Here is an 18,955-nt window from a genome sequence, read left to right on the forward strand (position 1 = left end):
CTAACACTGACAGATAGATTTTTCTGACAGCTTCTGTGGTCATGAGCACCAGGGAAGGGGCGGGCCCACTCAGTCTTGTTGAAGGCTAAAGCCTCTGGCAAGTATTGAAATTGGAATTGATCATTTCCTAAGGGGCAGCATTTATCTCTCTTCCTTAATGTATCACCCTGTATATATTTTTCTACATGAGCTTCTCTGGGGACAGCAGTTATAAATGCTTAATGGGGCATATGTCAGAGTATAAAAAAGAAAAATGTACTGATTAACAAGACTCAAAAAGAAAGGTACGGGTGAAATAGTAACCTGGGAAATACCAGAGTCAAGTAACAACTAAGAGCATGTGGTTTATTTGTTGCCAAGTTGAAAACTGTAAGATCTGGTGTCCAGGGTGCTGATAGGACTTGAGCAGCTCTGCTGCGTCATTCTGAGTGACCAGAAACTATGAATTCGAAAGCATTCTCAATGTTCATTCTTGGGGTTAACCATATATTTCAGCACATTGGCAGAAAATTTTCCAAATGAATATTATACAGATAAGAAAGCTTAATTATCCCTTGAAACTGTTCCTTTCCTGCCTCAGAATGATTGAAAAACACAAATAACATTTATGCAAATAAAAGTATTTTCTGTATAGATAGTTTTATAAAACATAATTATAATAAAGTGTATATGGTTTAAGAAGGATATAAAGTTTAAGAGCATCACAGTAGAAGGATTATAACTTTTTATTGTGATAAAATCCATCAAAAATAAAACTTCCCATTTTAATTATTTTAAAGTGTACCATTTAGCACATTCACAGTATTGTGCATCCATCACCACTATTTCGTTTCAGGACATGTCATCACCCCAAATGGAAATACTGGATCCATTAGACAGTCACTCTCCATTTTCCTCTCCCCCCAGCCCTTGGCAACCACCAGCCTGCTTTCCATCTTTATGAATTTCCCTATTCGTGAGATTTCATAGAAGTGAAATCACACACTATATAGCTTATTGTGTCTTGCTTCTTTCATTTAGCTTTTTAATGTCCATTTATGTTGTAGCACATAACTCCTTTCCTTTCTCATAGTTAAAAAATATTCCATTATATAGATACAACTCTCTTTATTTACCCATCAGTCAGTTGATGGACATTTGGGTTGTTTTCACCTTTTGGCTGTTGTGAATTGTGCTGCTATGAACATGTATGAACAAGTATTTGTTTGAGTACCTGTCTTCAGTTCTTTGAGGCTTATATGTAAGAGCGGGTTTGCTAGCTCATATAGTTATTTATGTTTAACATTTTGAAGAACATTTAAACTTCTACCATGGTCACTGAACCATTTTTTCATTCCTACCTGCAATGTATGAGGGTTTCAGCATCTCCACATTTTTGCCAATGCTTGTTGTTTTTCTTTATTTTTAAAATTTACTGTAGCTGTCCAGTCGTCCTAGCAACTATATTTGTGGAAGAGACCATTCCTTCCTCCATTGAGTGATCTTGGCTATCTTTGAAAATCTGTTGAACATAGATGTATAGGTTTATGGATTCTGAATTCTTAGTCCCATTTCATTGGTCCACATGTCTGTCTTAGGCCAGCACCACACTGCTTTGATGACTATAGTTTTGCAGTAAGTTTTGAAGTCAGAACGTGAGTCATTCATCTTACTTTTTCTTTCTTTCTTCTTTTTTTTTTTTTCTTTTCCACTTCTTTCTTTTTCAAGATTGTTTTGGCTATTTGGAATCTCCTATGAATTTTAGGATCAGCCTTTCTTTTTTCTGCAAACAAACAAAAAAAAGAGATGGGTTTTGATAGGGCTGTATCTTGGCTTTTTTGATAAGAAAATGTCCTGGAGAATGAAGGAGGACTTTGCCATCTCATATCTTCTTTTCTCCCTTGAAGAGGTACTTTATTTTTGTTCTCACTGATATTAGTTTAGTGGGTCAATTTAACGAAGAATAGTCACTACTTAGTAACCAACATTTCTAAATTGTAGTATTCATTATTTATACAGTAATATAGCAAAATTTTCATTAAATCTTTTAGTTTAAAATAAAACACAGTAAAATTAGCAAAAATATGCAACTATGATTTGTCAAAAAGTGAGCAAGTAGATGAAAGAATAAAATAGAGTCCAGAATGAGGCCCACACATATATAATCATATGATTTCCTACAAAGATGTAGTACAATGCAATGGCATGTGAAAAGAGCATCTTAAAGTTATGTAATATAAATTGACAGTGGGTTATAGAGAAAGAAAATAAAATGTGCAACATGTATTTATATTGTGTGCATTCTGGATTTACTATTTCCACATCAAGGTCTGAAGAAGTACTATGTGTTTATTAAATCATGTTGTCATGAGCTCTCTCTGGGTCTGTTCTGGAATATTTTGAGAGTTAATGATTTAGGATTGGCTTAGGTACAGAAGCCATTCCTGATTCCCACCAGACATATATACTGTAACATTGTAATATATGCTAGAATTCTATAGAACAGGTGAATTTGATAATAGCATTTTTCTGAATATCTTTTCAGCTGCATGTCAGCAAGGTCCTTGAAGGAGGAAGGGAGGAAATGGGTTACAAACAACATTTGAAGAAATAAATGTCAAATACTTTTCCAAAACAGATTCAGGATATTCAGCCACGGATTCTAGAAGGACTGCACATCCCTCTAGTGTCTAATTATTTCTTATTTGTCTTCTGTCTTCTCCACCCACCAGTCCATTAGATGATAAGCTCCATGACGGCAGGATTTTTTCCCATTTTCCCTCTGCCACACCCCAACTTCTAAGATAGCACATAAAAGCACATAAAAGACACTCACTGGATTTTTGTTGCATTGGTCACAGCTGCATGACTGGGTTGGGATTGGAGATTTGGGTCACCCTGGCAATGGAGATCTTGGATCTCATGCTTACAATCTCTGCCCTTTTAGTCAGATCCAATTTTAACCAGGTTGGGTAGGAAAGCAGAAATCTTAAGCCCCTTGCAAATAATATGGAATTAGTCTTAACTGCCCAAAGCCTGGTAGGTGAGTGTGGCTTAGGTGGGCCTCCACCCACTTGCTTCTCAGGCCCACCGAGCTGATGAGTCTGTAGTTCTCTGCTAAGTCTGGAACCCTACTGCAGCCACGACCCCATCGCCCAACCTCAGTGGTCTCCTTTTCCGAGAGAGTGGCTGGTATAATCCTTGAGTGTCCTGGTGATGCCCGTGGACCTGACCCAAATCAGAAACAGCCTCTGAAGGTGTGACTGAGCGACTCACCTGCGTATGGATTCGAGGCAGATACTCACCGTGATCTTCAAACCCCATTAGGCCCTCTTAGGATTATTGCCAGGCCGGGCTGGAAACCAGCTACACAGCCTTTTGGATACTGGTTTCCACTGCTGCCTCTCTTCCCAGTATTATAATCACTGAGATGCCCTGACATTAAAAATGTATGGTTATATGGGCACATCCTTGACCGACTGGACTGAAGAATTTGGTGACAGAACCTGGGCATTTACATCTTTGTAAGTTCTACTAGCTGTCCTAAAGCATAGTGAGGGTTGAGAATCATTGCCCCAGGCTCAGGCTGTGTACTGACTGGAGGCCCCCCCATCCAAGAACACCCTGACCTTCTCCGAATGCCCCCAAGATTCATGTTAGGTAGGCTTGGGTAACTATGTATTTATTGAGAATAAAGTTGTGTGTTCTGAGGAATACTGTGACTCGCCCAGCAGTAGGGACAACGTTTTCAATGGCCAATTCATGGGAAAGAAACTGCCCTGCATTGTTCGCTTTTCTACTTATTAATCCCTTTGCTCTAGTTGAGGTATTCAGAGGTACTTTGCTGAGAAAGTAGAATCCTAGCCTTTTTTTTTTTTTCCTTCAAAATATCTTTAGGGGGACACTGGCACCAGCATCTCCTGGAGCGTTTCTTTAAAATGCAGAGTTTTTGATTCCATCCCTAAACTTCTGAATCAGAGTAACTGGAGGTGGACAAGAGTATGATTAGCCCCCAGTGGTGGAAAAGTCGGTTCTTGAGGGAGAAATATCTCAGCTTTAACAAGGGTCTGTCACCCTTTGTGGGTCTACGGTACACAGCAGACATCCAGAATGTACGTGGTTTTACAATTTCATGGTGGAACTTAGTGGGGGAGAATAATGAAAAGTAGGTCGTGAAGCACTGAACTGTGAAAAGTGATTCAAAAAACCATCCTCAAGTCATTCCTAGAGATCCTAAAATTTGAGCTCTCTGTAGGGCAGGAAATCTGTATGTTAAGCAGTGTTCTGTGCAAATAGGCATTTCTGCGGCATTGATGACATAACTTCTCTATTCCTCTTTTTTTCTTCCCTTCTTTATTGACATATAACATCAGATCAACTTTTTCAGGCATTTCTCAGAAGACTGTCAATTGTCATGGAAGGTCTCTCCTACGTTTTCAGAAGTCCTGACACTGACGCTTCTATTATCATTGCAAGGAAAAAATGACACTGGCTTTTTGTTGTTGTTGCTATTCATCGTAACTTTTTGTTTAGAAATGAAATTAAACTTACAAATCATACAAAGAAAGCCCATGTACCCTTCAACCAGGTGGACTGTTTGCTGACATTCTGCCACGTGATCTGTCGTTCCCTCTGTCTAAAAAATGCGTTTTTGCAGGGCTTCTAACGAGGACAAAATGTAGAGCCCATGGTTATGTTTTGTTTCACTCTTCCTTGGATCTGTTGATTTCAAACATAAAATCTTTGTGAATGCAGACGCACTGTTATCATGAGAATCGTGTGAGAGCGGTCGTAGATTGTCGTGCTTTCAGATGTCCACCCCAGCTCCTGTGATCGCCAAAGCGCTCTACTGTCTGTCGTCAAGTTGCTACCAAACGACTGTCGTCGTCGATATGCTGGTTGTCATCAACACAGAGACATCACGGTCATATCTAGTCACTTAAAGTGATAGGTATCAGGTGCACCGTTGGCTTTGGTTATGGTTGGTGACGGTGGGGACATCAGGGAAGACAGCTGCAGATTCTATTAAAGATGATGTATTTTCATCCATTTTTACCCCAATAGCTGAAGATTTCGAGACTGAATGTTTCTTTTTAAATATCAAATCATGCCCCCCACGCAGACATTTTGACAGAGTTTCTGTGGCAGCTTGATGATGAAGCCACAAATATACAATAAATGCTGAATCAGTTCCAAGCAGCAACCCTATAAAAGGAGCCTAAACTTCATTATTCTGTTTGGTCCCCAGATGGCTGTTTTCCCTTGGGCTGATTCCTTGCAGATTTTATTGTAATGGAAAGACTCCCAAGTCGTGGTGTCATTTCACTTGACTGTCAATTCCAACCGTGCTTTTCCAAAGTTGCTGTGAAGCCATACCTTTTTGGAGAGAGTGTTTCAACCTAAATTTGGACAGTTTCCTACAAAATTAGTTATCGTGAGGACATTAACATAGATCTTGATTCCTGTTGTGGTTCCTGAGTTGAAGGTGACCTTTCAACTCCCTTGTGACCTGAGAAGTAAAGTGTCCTGATGCTCTTCATGGTTAGGAACACAATCCTTGGGGTCATACCTGCCACACTGTTTTAGATCCACCACGCTACCATCTCATAATTTTTAAGCCTCAGTTTCCTTCGCATAATGTATAAGCCTTAGTTTCCTATCGATTGTACTGATACTAATGCAATTATAGTATTTGTATCATAGAGTTGGGAGAATCAATGTAATTCTTGTACTGAAGTACTGAGAGCAGTATCAGACCCTACATACTTAGAAAAGCTCAGTGTGTACTTATTATGCAAGTGATATTTTCTTCAATATATTTTTACATCTCGGTACCTTAGGCAATGTCCCACTTCTAACCCTTAGCAGAGACATAGAATTTAGCACAGTCTACAGTTTGTGTATGTGAAGAACATGTTTCCTCCTTATTTAGTCAAAAGTTGATTTTGTCTTATTCTTGCTCTGCACCCAGTCTGTATCCAGTTTCCAGTTCTGCTTTAGTTCTATCTGATAGTGTGAACAATTTGTCAGGAAACAGTCTTCTACCTAGGAAAAGGAAATGCCAGATTCCCCCTCCTTTTCTCCTGAGGCCCATGTCTGGCTGGGTGAAGAAGGGCTGGAGCTTATTCATCAGTTTCACTGTGGCAGGAAGGCTGCTCTGCAGTTGCTGGGTATAGAGTCCTTCCTGGGTATTCTTGGACAACACTCCTTATCCGCCTCGGGGCTACTGCCCGTACTGGGCTGGAGCTTTACTCTCATAGACCCTGAGAGCCGATTGTTGAAATGACAGGAGTTCATGAGTTGGTTGTAAAACAGTCAAACAAAGCCTGTATTAAAAATTAAAGTATATAAACTTAGAATGAAGTAGATTCTAATAAAAAACAAAGCTCATCCCTTCCTAATCAGTTCACTACATTTTTCTCTTCTTTATGCGCTTGAAGTTATTTACATCTCTTTTGTCTGTGTGATAGAAATGCCACAAAATGGTGAGCTGGGTCACATCTCCTCCCAACTCTGGGTTCACTGGTGCCACATTGGTAGCTTGAGATCAACCATGGTGGGAGAATTACACCACAAGAATTGGCCAGTGCCACAAAGCAGGGCTTGATTTATTTTTCTTCATGATTGTCTAGAATTAAAGAAGTGATGGAGCAAATGTTAATGATGCAGGTTATACTTAAAAATGTATTGTGTCAGTAGCCACTATATTGTGAACAGTGCCAAAAATGTGATAAAATATGATTACATTTTTCAGAAACTAATATCTGATTCAGCAAAGATGTCGCTCAGGTCATTGGTAGATGGAGGACGTTTTGACGTCCTTCATTATTTCACTTTAATCTTACTCAGGAGTTAGGAAATCTTTTCTGTGAGGGTCAGATATTAAATATTTTAAACTTAGTGGTCACATACAGTCCATGTTATACGTTCTTCTGGACTTTTTTGTTTTTTTAAATTATTGTTTTTTCCTCACACACCCTTCAAAATGCAGAAATTGTTCTTAGTTCAAGGGCTATACAGTGATGGCATTTGGCCTGCCACTCATAATTTCCTGACCTCTGGCCCATACTCAGTAACGTCAATGAAAATATCAACCACAACTTCAAGGTCACATTCATTAATTGTAACCATAGATTGGCTGTGGATACAGGAATTTTTAGTAAAACTCATCTAAATCATTCTGTAAGAATCAATTGGTTATATGGATATTACAATAAATTGTGGGTTGCACAGCCTTTATAGCAGTAAAATGTGTAGTAAATTCCTAAATGCATATCCATCCATCTATCCATCCATCCATCCAACCATCCACCCATCCATCCATCCATCCACCCATCCATCCATCCATCCACCCATCCATCATCTAAACATCTCCATCTCCATCTCCATCTCCATCTGCCCTTGAGCATTCACAAGCACACCACTGTGGCCCACCTGCTCCTGTGGAGATGACCCATGCATATTCTGTGCTTGGTAAGTGGTCTCCCTGAACCAGATGGCTCAGTCCCACCTTGGCTGTCCGTGCCGCCATAGACCCCTCTTTCTGCAGTGGTGGCTCCAATTCCTGTTGTGTCCCAGGCCGGTTAGTCCATTTTGCATCCTCTGAAACAGAGCCATGAACCCTCAAGCTGCACTGAATCATCCCCCTCATCTGAGCCTGAACCTTTATTCAGGATTTAAACTGCAAGTGCGAGCAAGAGACCCCCTGTAGCCTTTGTGCTGACCTCTCTTATTGTCTTAGTTGCTCAGGCTGCAGACTGACAAATATACAAACATACCAGAGACTGGGTGGCTTAAAAAAAATCTTTAATTTCTCACAGTGCTGGAGGCTGGGAAGTCCAGGATCAAGGCACCAGCAGATTTGGTTCCTGGTGGTACCCGGCTTCCTAGTTTATAGATGACCTTCTTCTCCTTGTGTCCTCACCTGGCAGAGAGAGAGCTCTAGTCTCTTCATCCCCTTATAAGGGCACTAATCCCATCATGGGGGCTCCACACTCATTACCTCCTAATCACCTCCCCAATGCCCCTCTTCCTGATACCATTGCATTGGGGATTAGGCTTCAGCATATGAATTTGCAGGGGGCGGGGAGGCACATACATTCAGTCCATAGCACTTACCTAAGGGATCTTTTCCTCCTTTGCTTAATATCCTGTGATCCTCTTCATTGGCCACAGAATGACTTCCAACTCCTGTAAGTGTGATGTAAAATATCCTCCGCGACAAATTCCTCCAAGTCACACACAATCTGCCACTCCTAAGGGACTATTGACTATTCCCTCATCATTCTCCCACCATCCCCTACATTGTCCTCTTCACCCTCTTTATCCTGCCTTACGAATTGTACACTCATCCTTCATTGAATATTGGTAAATTTGTGTTGCTTATATCCTACACTTAAATTCAACATTTAATAATCAAAAGGTTTTGAGAAAATTTAGAGTAAACCTTAAGATATGTGTTCAGTTGATATATTATTACGGGTTTCATGACTTATAGTAATTATGCTAATAAAAAACATTTAGTGATCCTCATGCAGTGCCAGGAGGGTGGGTTAGCTTTCCCAGTGGGGCTCGGCCTCAAATCTGTCTAACCCCAAGGCCAATGTATCACAGATCTATATTATGTGTAATTCACCACATGTGTGCATGGTGGATTCTATGTAGAAATCTGACAGCATTATACTCATGTTTTAACTAATATAATCTAATCTTCCTCTCCATTTGTGATCACACTAGTACAAATTCTTTGCTGTAAAGAATACAAAGCACCAAATAGATATCAGCTAGTTCAAGATGAATGATTTCATTTGCTAAACAAATAAATATTAGGGTAAAAGTGCAATTTTGAGTCTGAGACAACCATTGGTAAACATAGTTAATGAACTTTCTGTTGTCATGAACAGAATTTTTAAAATTATGGGTAAAAGTATGTGAGGGAACAAGACGTGCATCCACTTACTATATGTATGTGTAGAGAGAGGCCAAGAAAGGGAGTGACGAAGAGTGTCTACATACGGCCGGGCAACGGGCTGGTTCATAGAAACACAGTGAAGAAAAGAAAGGCAAAGGCCTCACCTTCCTGGACTTCTCTCCTAAGTGCTGACAAGGGAGGTGCCTGAGTCAGCAAATGCATGAGCTCTGTGATTCCAGATTACAACTGATCCTGTAAGAGCTACACCTTCAACAAGTTTTTTGTCACAAACTACCCACATTAGGAGAATCTATGTTATGAAAAGAATTAGATTATTGAAGAAAGAATATCATCAAGGGAAAGATCAAGGGAAAGCCATTGAGTCATTGAGTGGTTGTAGACATGCATCTACGTAGGCACTTCTTTTGGAGAGGCTGGAGCTTGTAAGATCAAGGAACCAGTCCAAGTGCTGTTGCTGGTCAGAGAACAGGAATGCATCTGACTTCCCTGAGGAGAGAGATTTGGACAAAGGGTGCTCCCGTTTCGGGAAAGGCTGTTTGGAGGATGTGCCGGCCTGGGTGTGGGTTGTTTCTGCTCTCACATTGTTACCCCTAGTGTTGGAGGGGCTGACCTAGCCCCTGTTCATACCCCCTGCAAACATCACCGAAGAGATGGCCTTCCTGGAGAGAAAGCTGTGCAGGAGTAACCGTGTCTGCCCTCTGAGCTGTACAGTTAGAGCTGGGAAGATGGTAACAAACTAGAGATTGGAACACAGGGAAGATTTGGGGTGACATAGAAAAGAGTGTGTGTTCTGCTGACATTCCAGATTCCAGAGGAAGTTAAAAGAAAGATAGTATGCCCAGTGAGGTATGAGTTTGAATCTGAACCATTTTGTACCGTTCTGTGTAATAATGGACTAAAAGAGGAACTGTTGCTTTAGTCATTTGTGGAAAAAGCATGAATGGCTTGTTACAAAAGCTACGATACTGCCATTAACCGTGGAAACTGGGATAGTGTCTTGGGGAATGGATGGACCTCTTGGAGCCCGTGGCAGTTTGCAGAGAATGAGACATAATCAATCTCCCCAGGGCTTTCCATGTCCTACCCAGTGCACGTTTGCTGTTCAAATGGAAACATAGGTCACTTTCCAGCTGTGCCTTTATTCTCATGAGTAGCATCTGTTTTGGTTTGTTTGACATTTACTAATTTAGATACACATGGCTTTGGGAGAATGATGGAAACAGGGCTATGGGGTAATTGCAGGAAGGGAAGTTTAATATACAGAGTGTAAACTTTTATTGTTTTAAGCCGATAAGTCCTAATGAGTTAAAAAGAAATGAAGTGAACTAAAGCATACATGAGCCTAGTGGAGTCATTTCTTTCTTTTTATTTATTTATTTGTGTTCTATAAAGGATGCACAAGCCAGGCACTTCAAAAAAATAATTGTAAAAGTGCGTTCCCCTTTCCGAGTAATTTGCATGGCTGTAATGGGTCATGATGCTGACAAACCGAGAAATACATTTCAACGTGAAGAGAAACACTGCCGATCTTAAATACACAGAACGGTCAGACGGCGACTCATGCGTCTCCTTTGGCTTTCATGGCTATTTGAGATTTAGATACGAATGAAATGCTACACCTTTTGATTCAGGATGTTGAGGAAAGATGCCATGTAACTCTCCTCTCTCATTCTTCCAGCGCTGCGGCTCCTGAAGGAGGGGGCGGACCCGCACATGCCCGTGTCTTCCGGAGGGTCCCTGCTCCATCTGGTAAGAGCCGTGGTGACCCGGTGAGCGTGGGTGACACCAAGTGGAAGGGGAACCAATTAAGGGCTCCAAACTCAGGAGCAACATGCACATGTAACTGATGATGATCAGGCGATGTTGTGTTTCAGGTTAACAGGCTTGGATAATGATACATTAATATTTGTTAATTACTCACATTATAGTTTGTAAATAATGGAGTTCAAGTCTCTGCCCTAAAGAAGATGCGTTTGAACATGAATAGTATTCAACGAATAAGCAAAACAGTGTTGTGTCAATTATAGAGCGTTAGGCAGCCATCCTTTCTTTTACTTTTACATCCTTTCTTTCACTTTCTTTATTGATCCAGTGAGCTTTTACTATTCTCTGCTTGTGGCCCGGATCATATAAATGTGAATACAACTTTACTACATTCTTTTGGAAACAAGCAGGGAACGATTCAGTGAATAAAAAAGTAAGTAAGCACATGAACAAATAAATAGTTTTACATACAAGAGATTTTTGCTGATTCAGTTCAGGGCGAAAATGAAGTAAAAGGAGATGTCAATAATCATTCCATTTGGTGGTCTTTAGGGCTAATTTGAAGCTTAAAACTTGATTTTGAAAAATGCCCAAATTAACATAACATAAAAACCTAATTGAGAATTGCCTACCAATATTTTTTCAATGCCGTATTTCCTCACATTAGAGCAATCCATGTTAAAGGAGGTCGCGCGTCGATCTGATGGAAGTTCCCTAATCTGGTACTGGATCTCAGCCTTGTCTGCCCCCTGGAATCACCTGGGAGCTGTAAAATGCCAATGTCTGCCTCCCAGCCCCCTCCCAGCCTGGAGATTCTGACTTAATGTTTCTGGGATGCAGATGGGACATGGGGGGCGGGGGCTCAGCTCCCCCAGGTGAGTCTAATTTACAGCCAAGGTTGAGAACCACCGCCAACAAGAGAACCTTGTGTCTGTCCAAGACTGGAGGCATCTGGGGTGCAGGCAGTCATATTCTGCATGCAGAAGAGGGAAAAATCACTCCCAATGTTGATGGGGAACACCACAGAAGAACATAAGCCATTTCTCTCCAGCATTGATTGAGACGGAAAGAGAGATTTCTGGATTCCCTTTCCTTCTTTGGGGTGTTTTGGTTTTGGAACCTCTCTCTTTTCTCCTCCGATCGTTACATGGCCTACGTGACATTTTCAAGGGCTCATTAGTCCTGGATCCTAGGTTTGGTTTTGACAAGCAACCTTAGACTAAGGACATGCTGTGAACAGCTTTCCGTAGATAAAGATTCTCCTCCTGGTCACTGTCTTTGGAATCCTTACCAGGAGGTCCAGTACTTTATTAGGTAAGAAGCTGAGAAATAGAAGAATTAAGCTCACACAGTAGTAGACAGTACTGGAGCTTAAACTCTGACCATCTCACTATAAATACTGTAGTCTTTCCATAGTAAATTCCCCAGTGATACCTGGATTAAGTTTTCAGACAGCAAATTATTGCAGTTGGGCTAGTGGAAGACAGACCTTTGCTTTGAACAAATCACGTCAGATCATTGTTGGTATTAACCAGGAATGTAATGTAGTCTTACTCTGTGTGTGTGTGTGTTTGACAGAAAGAGAGAGAAAAGAAGAGAAGTACGGCCACTTCTTCATATATTGGATTGGCCAAAAAGTTGGTTCGGGCTTTTCCTGTACCGTCTTACGGAAGAAGCCAAACGAACTTTTTGGCCGACCCAGTATATGATGTATCCAACTTTAATGAGCGCCTGAAACTCAATCTCCCCGATCAGCAGAGCAGCGGTTGCTTTCTTCACCTTAAATACAGCCAGAATGCTGCCGTCCCTCTTCACCGGGCCCTCTTCCCTGGACCCGCAGCTTCTTCTCTCACCTCCCTGGCCCCGTCCCTGTGGACCCTACAGTCTGTTTCTCCCACAGCAGCCAGATCGTGTCACTCGGTCAGAATGCCCCAGGAACTCCCCTTCCCACTCAGGGAAAACTCCAGAGTCCTGCTACGGCCACGTGGACTGTGCCCACACCTTTGTGCCCTCATCTCCAGGGTCCCCCTCCTGCTCTAGCTGGTCCTCGAATGTTGCCGCCATGCCCCTGCCCACGTGCTTTCACCACTATTTCCACTGCAACACTCCCCCCCACCCCCGAAATCTGCACGGCCCACTCGCCCGCTTGCGTGCCTCTCTGCTCAAAAGTCATCTAACAGAGCAACCTTCGCGGGCTTGTCCCAAAGCCCATGGCAGCCCATTCCCACCACCGGACAACGAGCCCAACTTTTATCCGGTTGTTTGTTTCGTGCCTTGTAACACAGTTGCCACCCAACAGATCATAGGCCCAGGTGATTGTGTTCTGTTTCTCAGACTGTCAGCTCCAGGAGGGCTAGGACTTGGCCTCTTTCATCACTGTCACATCTGCAGCACTTGGGGAGCGCCTGGCACTTAGTAGGTGCTCAGTAGATTTGTCTGGTAGGCACGTTAACCCATCAACTACTTAGTTAATTAATATGTAATGCCGGGATAGATATTAGGGGTGCAAAGATGCAAAACACAGTCTAATAGAGTTTCGTTTTCTGAGGGAGAGAGAAAGGTAAACCAGGGATTACAGCAGACCTGGAAGCAGGATAAGCAGGTGCTAGAGAGAGAGGAAAATGATGATACCACTTGGCCACCTTCACAGGTCGTTCGGAAGCCTTTTCTCACCCTCCTGATCAGACTGAATTACTCTTGTATCCAAGGTCTCATGACACATGACCCTGCTTTTGCTGTCGATCTTATCACAATGGATCGTAATTAATGGAGGATGTGCCCTTTTTCTCTGCTGCTAGACTGAATTTTCAGAAACTGTGATGTCTTAGATACTTCTGTATCCTTCGCATGTGATGCATGGTGGATACTCAACACATCATAAATGAATGAATGAATAAATGGATGGATAGATGAACTGTCAGAATATAAGGATCTTTTTGGCTAATGAGAAGGTCCAGGTAACCGAGTCTAACGGCAGTAGAGTCAGAAGAAAGAAGAAATGAGAAGATGAAGGTGATGAGGTGGATGGGAAGTGCTGCATTAGCTCTGGGTCCAGTACAAACACACTGCATTTTTATACCGTTAGACTTTGTTTGTGAGACTAAGATAAAGCGGCTTTGAAAGCGGAATACATGTAAGTAAACTTCCTGACAGCTGCAGGAATGTGGGCTCAGCGCTGAGCCTCCTTTTCCCTGGGTTACTGGGGAAGGGTAAGCTGGGACAAAGTGAGAGAGTGGCATGGACATATATACACTTCCAAATGTAAAACAGATCGCTAGTGGGAAGCAGCTCCATAGCACAGGGAGGTCAGCTTGGTGGTTTGTGAACACCTAGAGGGGTGGGATAGGGAGGGAGGGAGGGAAGAGATATGGGAACATATGTATATGTATAACTGATTCACTTTGTTATAAAGCAGAAACTAACACACCATTGTAAAGCAATTATACTCCAATAAATATGTTAAAAGAAGAAATATATATATATATATAATGAAAAATTGCAGGTTGCCAGAGAGACAAAATTACAGGGTTTCAAAATTCCTTAGGTACTGAGAAAGGCAATTTCGCCTCTGAAAATGTAAACTGTGAGCAGCTCTGTGCTCACCCCACCTCTCGGGCATCCTGCGGTACGAAGCCTGATGCTTTATCAGCGCCAAAGCTCTAACTATATAATGTTAGAGCAACGTCTTTGAGAAAATGGCATCGCATGCTCACGCAGGGCATCAGGAATAAGCTGTGGAAGTTGTTGAGATTCCCCAGAGTTTCGCCTGTTTAACTCAATTATTATTCACTGAGCACCTGACTGTATGTGGAGATTTTGGGAAGACTCCTGTTAGAAATGCCACAGTAACTTGTAAGTTGGAGATTAATAATTCCCTCTATTAAAGGTAGACAATTGACAAACAGGTTTTAATATTTTTTCATCATATACAATCTTTAGTTTTATCATCTTTTAAATAAACTTTCAACAGTAAGTCTGAATTTGCATGTTTGTCGACTCTTCATTCAATAATTTATGAATCAAGTGTATCGCAAGTATCAGGTACCATTAGCGGGGAAATAATGGCAACAAGTAACAATATCTGCACCCTACGATTTTAGTCTCTGTGAAGGCATTATAGAAAAAACTCAGCTGTAACTCTTTGGAAGAAACAATGCTGTGTATGGAGTTGAAAACAGAATCACGTGGAACTTTGCTAAAATGCCGTCCAGAGTCTTACGTTATGACCTTTCATACATAAACTATGAAGAAGGAGCTCCTGGTTGTAAGGAAACCCTCTTGCATGGAGTATGAAATGCAAGTCCTTTTGATTCTGTGCTGTGACCGTGGGAGACCATAGTGAAGCTTAAGTGAAATACATTAGAAATAGGAAAATCTTCTTTCTTTCACCTGGTGAATTCTCATATTAACATAAAGGCAGGCATTTAAGCAGAGGAGATCCACGTCCCTGATGAAAGCAAGCTGCAGTGGATGTGCAGATATGCCCAAGGCATTTGGTCAATGTCAAAAGCAGATTAGAGAATATAGTATATATGTTACACTCAAGACAGGTAGACATGGTGGCAGGGAGGAGGGCAGAGAATCTTTTCAACAGCTGTGAAAATCTTGAAGAATAGACAAGGAATTTTTAACAGCGACTCAGCTTGGGGAGGAGACAAGATCTCAGTTTTTACTCTTTTACATATTGCTTGAATGTTGTTGTTGTTGGTTTTTTTTTTGCGGTACGTGGGCCTCTCACCGCTGTGGCCTCTCCGGTCGCGGAGCACAGGCTCCGGATGCGCAGGCTCATAGGCCACGGCTCACGGGCCCAGCCGCTCCGCGGCACGTGGGATCCTCCCAGACCGGGGCACGAACCCGTGTCCCCTGCATCGGCGGGCGGACTCTCAACCACTGCGCCACCAGGGAAGCCCAGAACCCTTTCTTACAGGGTGAAGGCAATAAGGCACAGACTTCCTAGGACTGTGCTCCCCTCCAACAAAATTTTCAATCAACCAGCATTGAAACCACTGGTGTGGATCTTTCTAGGAGAACTGGAGTGTCGCATCCTGAAAGGTTCTCCCTTAGGGAAGTCTGAAGCTCCCCCACTCAGAGAGGCCTTCCTTAAGCAAACAGTTCCAATCATTTAATCGACTCTCTAGACATGCCAGATTTCATGTAATCCCACGAATGGCTATTTTCATCCCTCCTCAGTGTTTTTTAGACTGTTTCCTATACTGGGCTCTCCTCTGAGGTGGCTCCATGGCTGGCTGGACTTGTACATCTTACCTCTCTTTTGGCTTCCTCTCCTGACTGCCCCCTTGAATGTAAGCTGTTGATTAGGGCGGACATCTAGTTCATAATACCAACCCTCTGGGTTGGCGTATGGTGGGGATGTGGCAGGTCCTCTGTGGATATGTATTTAATCAGTGGGTTATGAATGTCTCAACCCCTGCCCCTCAATCCTTGTGTTCCCATACTTAATTGTCCAGTTCTTACCAGGCAGTTGGGGACCCTCTGCTGTGACTCTATAGAATGCTCTGTACACCCTCAATCTCCTTGAACTTCACTGTCTATTTCTCAAGGGTGATTACCATGTCATGGTCCTTTACGTATACATTGCCAAGCACAGTGCCTGGAATACAGCATTGCCTGATAAAATCTTGGCGATTCACACCAAAGCAAACCAGTGCTGCAGCTGAAGGAGCAGAGTTTATGCTCACTGAAAAGGATAACAGTGTCATCAGGAGTTTAAAATTTCAGGATGTGCATCAGGGGTACATCTGCATCTCTTTAGCAACGACCTGTTCCATCATTAGAGTGTGGTTCAGTTGGCTGGAAGCTGTGCTGTTTGGAATGCCGGTAGCAATAATAACTGTACTTCAACGCAGAGTATTCTGGATAGTTTATCTATGGCAAGGTAATCTGGAGTATAAATATTTACCAGAGAGAAAAGCAAAAATGATAAGAAGTATATTCAAGGTGACACTGTAATGAATGTGATCCTTCAGTGTGATATAGTGGCAGAGAAATGGGAGTGACTTTGCAGAGATCCAAGCACTGGTTGAAAAGGACGGCCCATGGGATTGACACTGAATGCACAGGACCCTATGGAAGTTCCAGAGTGATGTCAAAAATTTTGGAAATTGCAACAGATTTGAATTCGTTTTGCTGCTGATATAAATCTCTACCTCTTTGCCTCTCATCTCTCTCTCTCCCCTCTCTCTGTCTCTGTCTCTTTCTCTCTGTCTCTGCCTCTCTCTGATTGTAGAAATGTTTTTGAACCACTAAGGTCCCATAAACACAGGACAAGAAAATGGAACGTGGCTAAATCCAAATTGACTGTGTAAATCCTGTCGCTTCTCCTTCCCCCAGAGCTGCCAGGCAGCGCAGAAATACACGGTTTTTCATATTAGAATGATGCCTGGCACATGGTATCCACTCAGTAAATGAATCGGCATCAAATTGGTGGTTGTCCTAATACCTCTTCGCTGGTCTCCTCTGTCCCAATGGTTTTGTAATCAACACAGAGGAGGGAAAATAGATACTGAAAATAGATAATCATCGAGAAAACTTATGTTACAGTAGATCCGACTCCAGTTTACAAAAACAAACCGGCAACAGATAACTTACATTTGTGAACCATAGGACTTGGTGTGTGAACACAGTGTATATCGAATTTTTGATTTTCTGAGGGTAGATTTCAGGGTCGTTCAGGACATGCTGCTCCTTAGCCAACCAGAACTAGAACATATAAAATACCCCTTATGATAATGTGGAGGGAAAAGACACCACATTTGAAGTTGAAAATTGTCTTTGTTTGTGATTTGGTTTCTATAGTTTTCAGAGTCTTTGGGGCTGAATCAGTAATTCACATTGTAGTGGGTTTTTGTACGTTGAGAAATATCACCTTTGTTTACAAACTTAAAAATGAGCGAAAGGATGCATTGCCAGAGAAATTGTGAGCTACTGAGCTGGTGTTGAAAGTGCAAGTGGTCATTTTCTAACCCTGGTCAATTCCATGAACGTCTCAGGGGAAGGAGCTATCGGCCATGTTGTTTTCTAAGTGTACCCGAAGAGGCAGGATGGAATATTCTGGTCACAGATTGGGATTGCAGAATTTAATATTTCAGTGTGGAGCTAATCTTGGTCATGAGGAATGGGTAACTAAAGTACAGTGTAGGTGAAGATTCCTGAGTACTGGAAGGAAGACATTTAAAACTCTCATATAGGGGGGGTGACCCAATGTACCTGATGCCTCATTGTTTGGTGGTGCTCAAAAGAGGAGTAAAGACTGTGGTCATGGTTCCTAAGCCTTTGATGAAGGCTTGGACCAGGTTGGGGGAAGAGCATTGTATGTAAGGACAGAGTGAATCTTAGAAAGAAGCACAAGAAGGTGAACATGCAGTGATTCTAGAAGAATCAGTGATACGCTGAGAAAATAACCCAACTTCTTCAGGGTCCTAGGAAAGAATAACTTCACCTGCACAGGGGAAGGCTCCAGGAGACATGGTGTTTCCAGAGAGATAGATTTCCATTTAGGTTCTCTGGACATTTCCAGATGAGGAACGTTTACTTGAAATGGACTGTTCCAAAGGTCCAGTGGAAGGAAGAGCGTGTGGACATGAGGCACCTGGGAGGCAGGTTGGTCAAGGGGCTTCAAAATTCAGGGCAGGCTCTGTGGCGTGTGCCTTGTACTGAGAAGGGCCCAAGCTTGCTTTCATGCTCTGCTGTCGCCATCTTTAAATTCTTACGAATATTTGAATAAAGGGCCCTCTATTTTCATTTTGCATAAATTATGTAGCTAGTCCTGCTTGGCACTTCAAGAAGGAGATGACAGTGACAGGAGGAGCTGGGGACTTGTCTCCAGGTGGAAATAACTGATGTTGTCTGAGTTCTGTTGAGGGTGACAAGAGCGGGACCTCAGCCATTCTTATGGTTCCATAAATTGTCCCCAGAAATTGCTAAACATTGGTGAAAAACTACCTGAATTGGGAGGAAGATTTTCTACCTTGATGAAAATTCTTTCTAGGGAGAATGAAGTTTACTATATAGCAATAATACTGTAAGAACATTGTACCAGGAATATTCAGCCATCATCATCTTTGCAGACAAGTGTGATTAGAAGGTACTTACTGCTGTCAAATTATTATTCACGATCCTCTGAAATGTGAATCTAAAACTTACGTCACTTGAGAGGGCGGGTATCACTTTAAACACGGTATCTAATTAACTATGTTTTGGTAAAAGACTGAAAGCTAAACCTTAGGTATCTTTGAATCATCAGTGTGGGTTTCTGGCGTG

The 18,955-nt window shown here is 42.1% G+C and overlaps 1 protein-coding gene across 6 annotated transcripts in view; it reads left to right on the forward strand.

Moving 5' to 3' along the window:
• MYO16 (myosin XVI) overlaps window positions 1–18,955 on the forward strand; it is a 537,770-nt gene that overhangs the window by 163,443 nt on the left and 355,372 nt on the right. For all 6 annotated transcript variants that reach the window (XM_067016255.1, XM_067016250.1, XM_067016252.1 and 3 more), the window contains one exon: window positions 10,590–10,660. In XM_067016255.1, the coding sequence (XP_066872356.1) occupies window positions 10,590–10,660 (71 nt within the window). The remainder of the gene's footprint in view (window positions 1–10,589; window positions 10,661–18,955) is intronic.

Source organism: Kogia breviceps, chromosome 16 (genome assembly GCF_026419965.1).
Source record: "Kogia breviceps isolate mKogBre1 chromosome 16, mKogBre1 haplotype 1, whole genome shotgun sequence".
Taxonomy (NCBI): Eukaryota; Metazoa; Chordata; class Mammalia; order Artiodactyla; family Physeteridae; genus Kogia; species Kogia breviceps.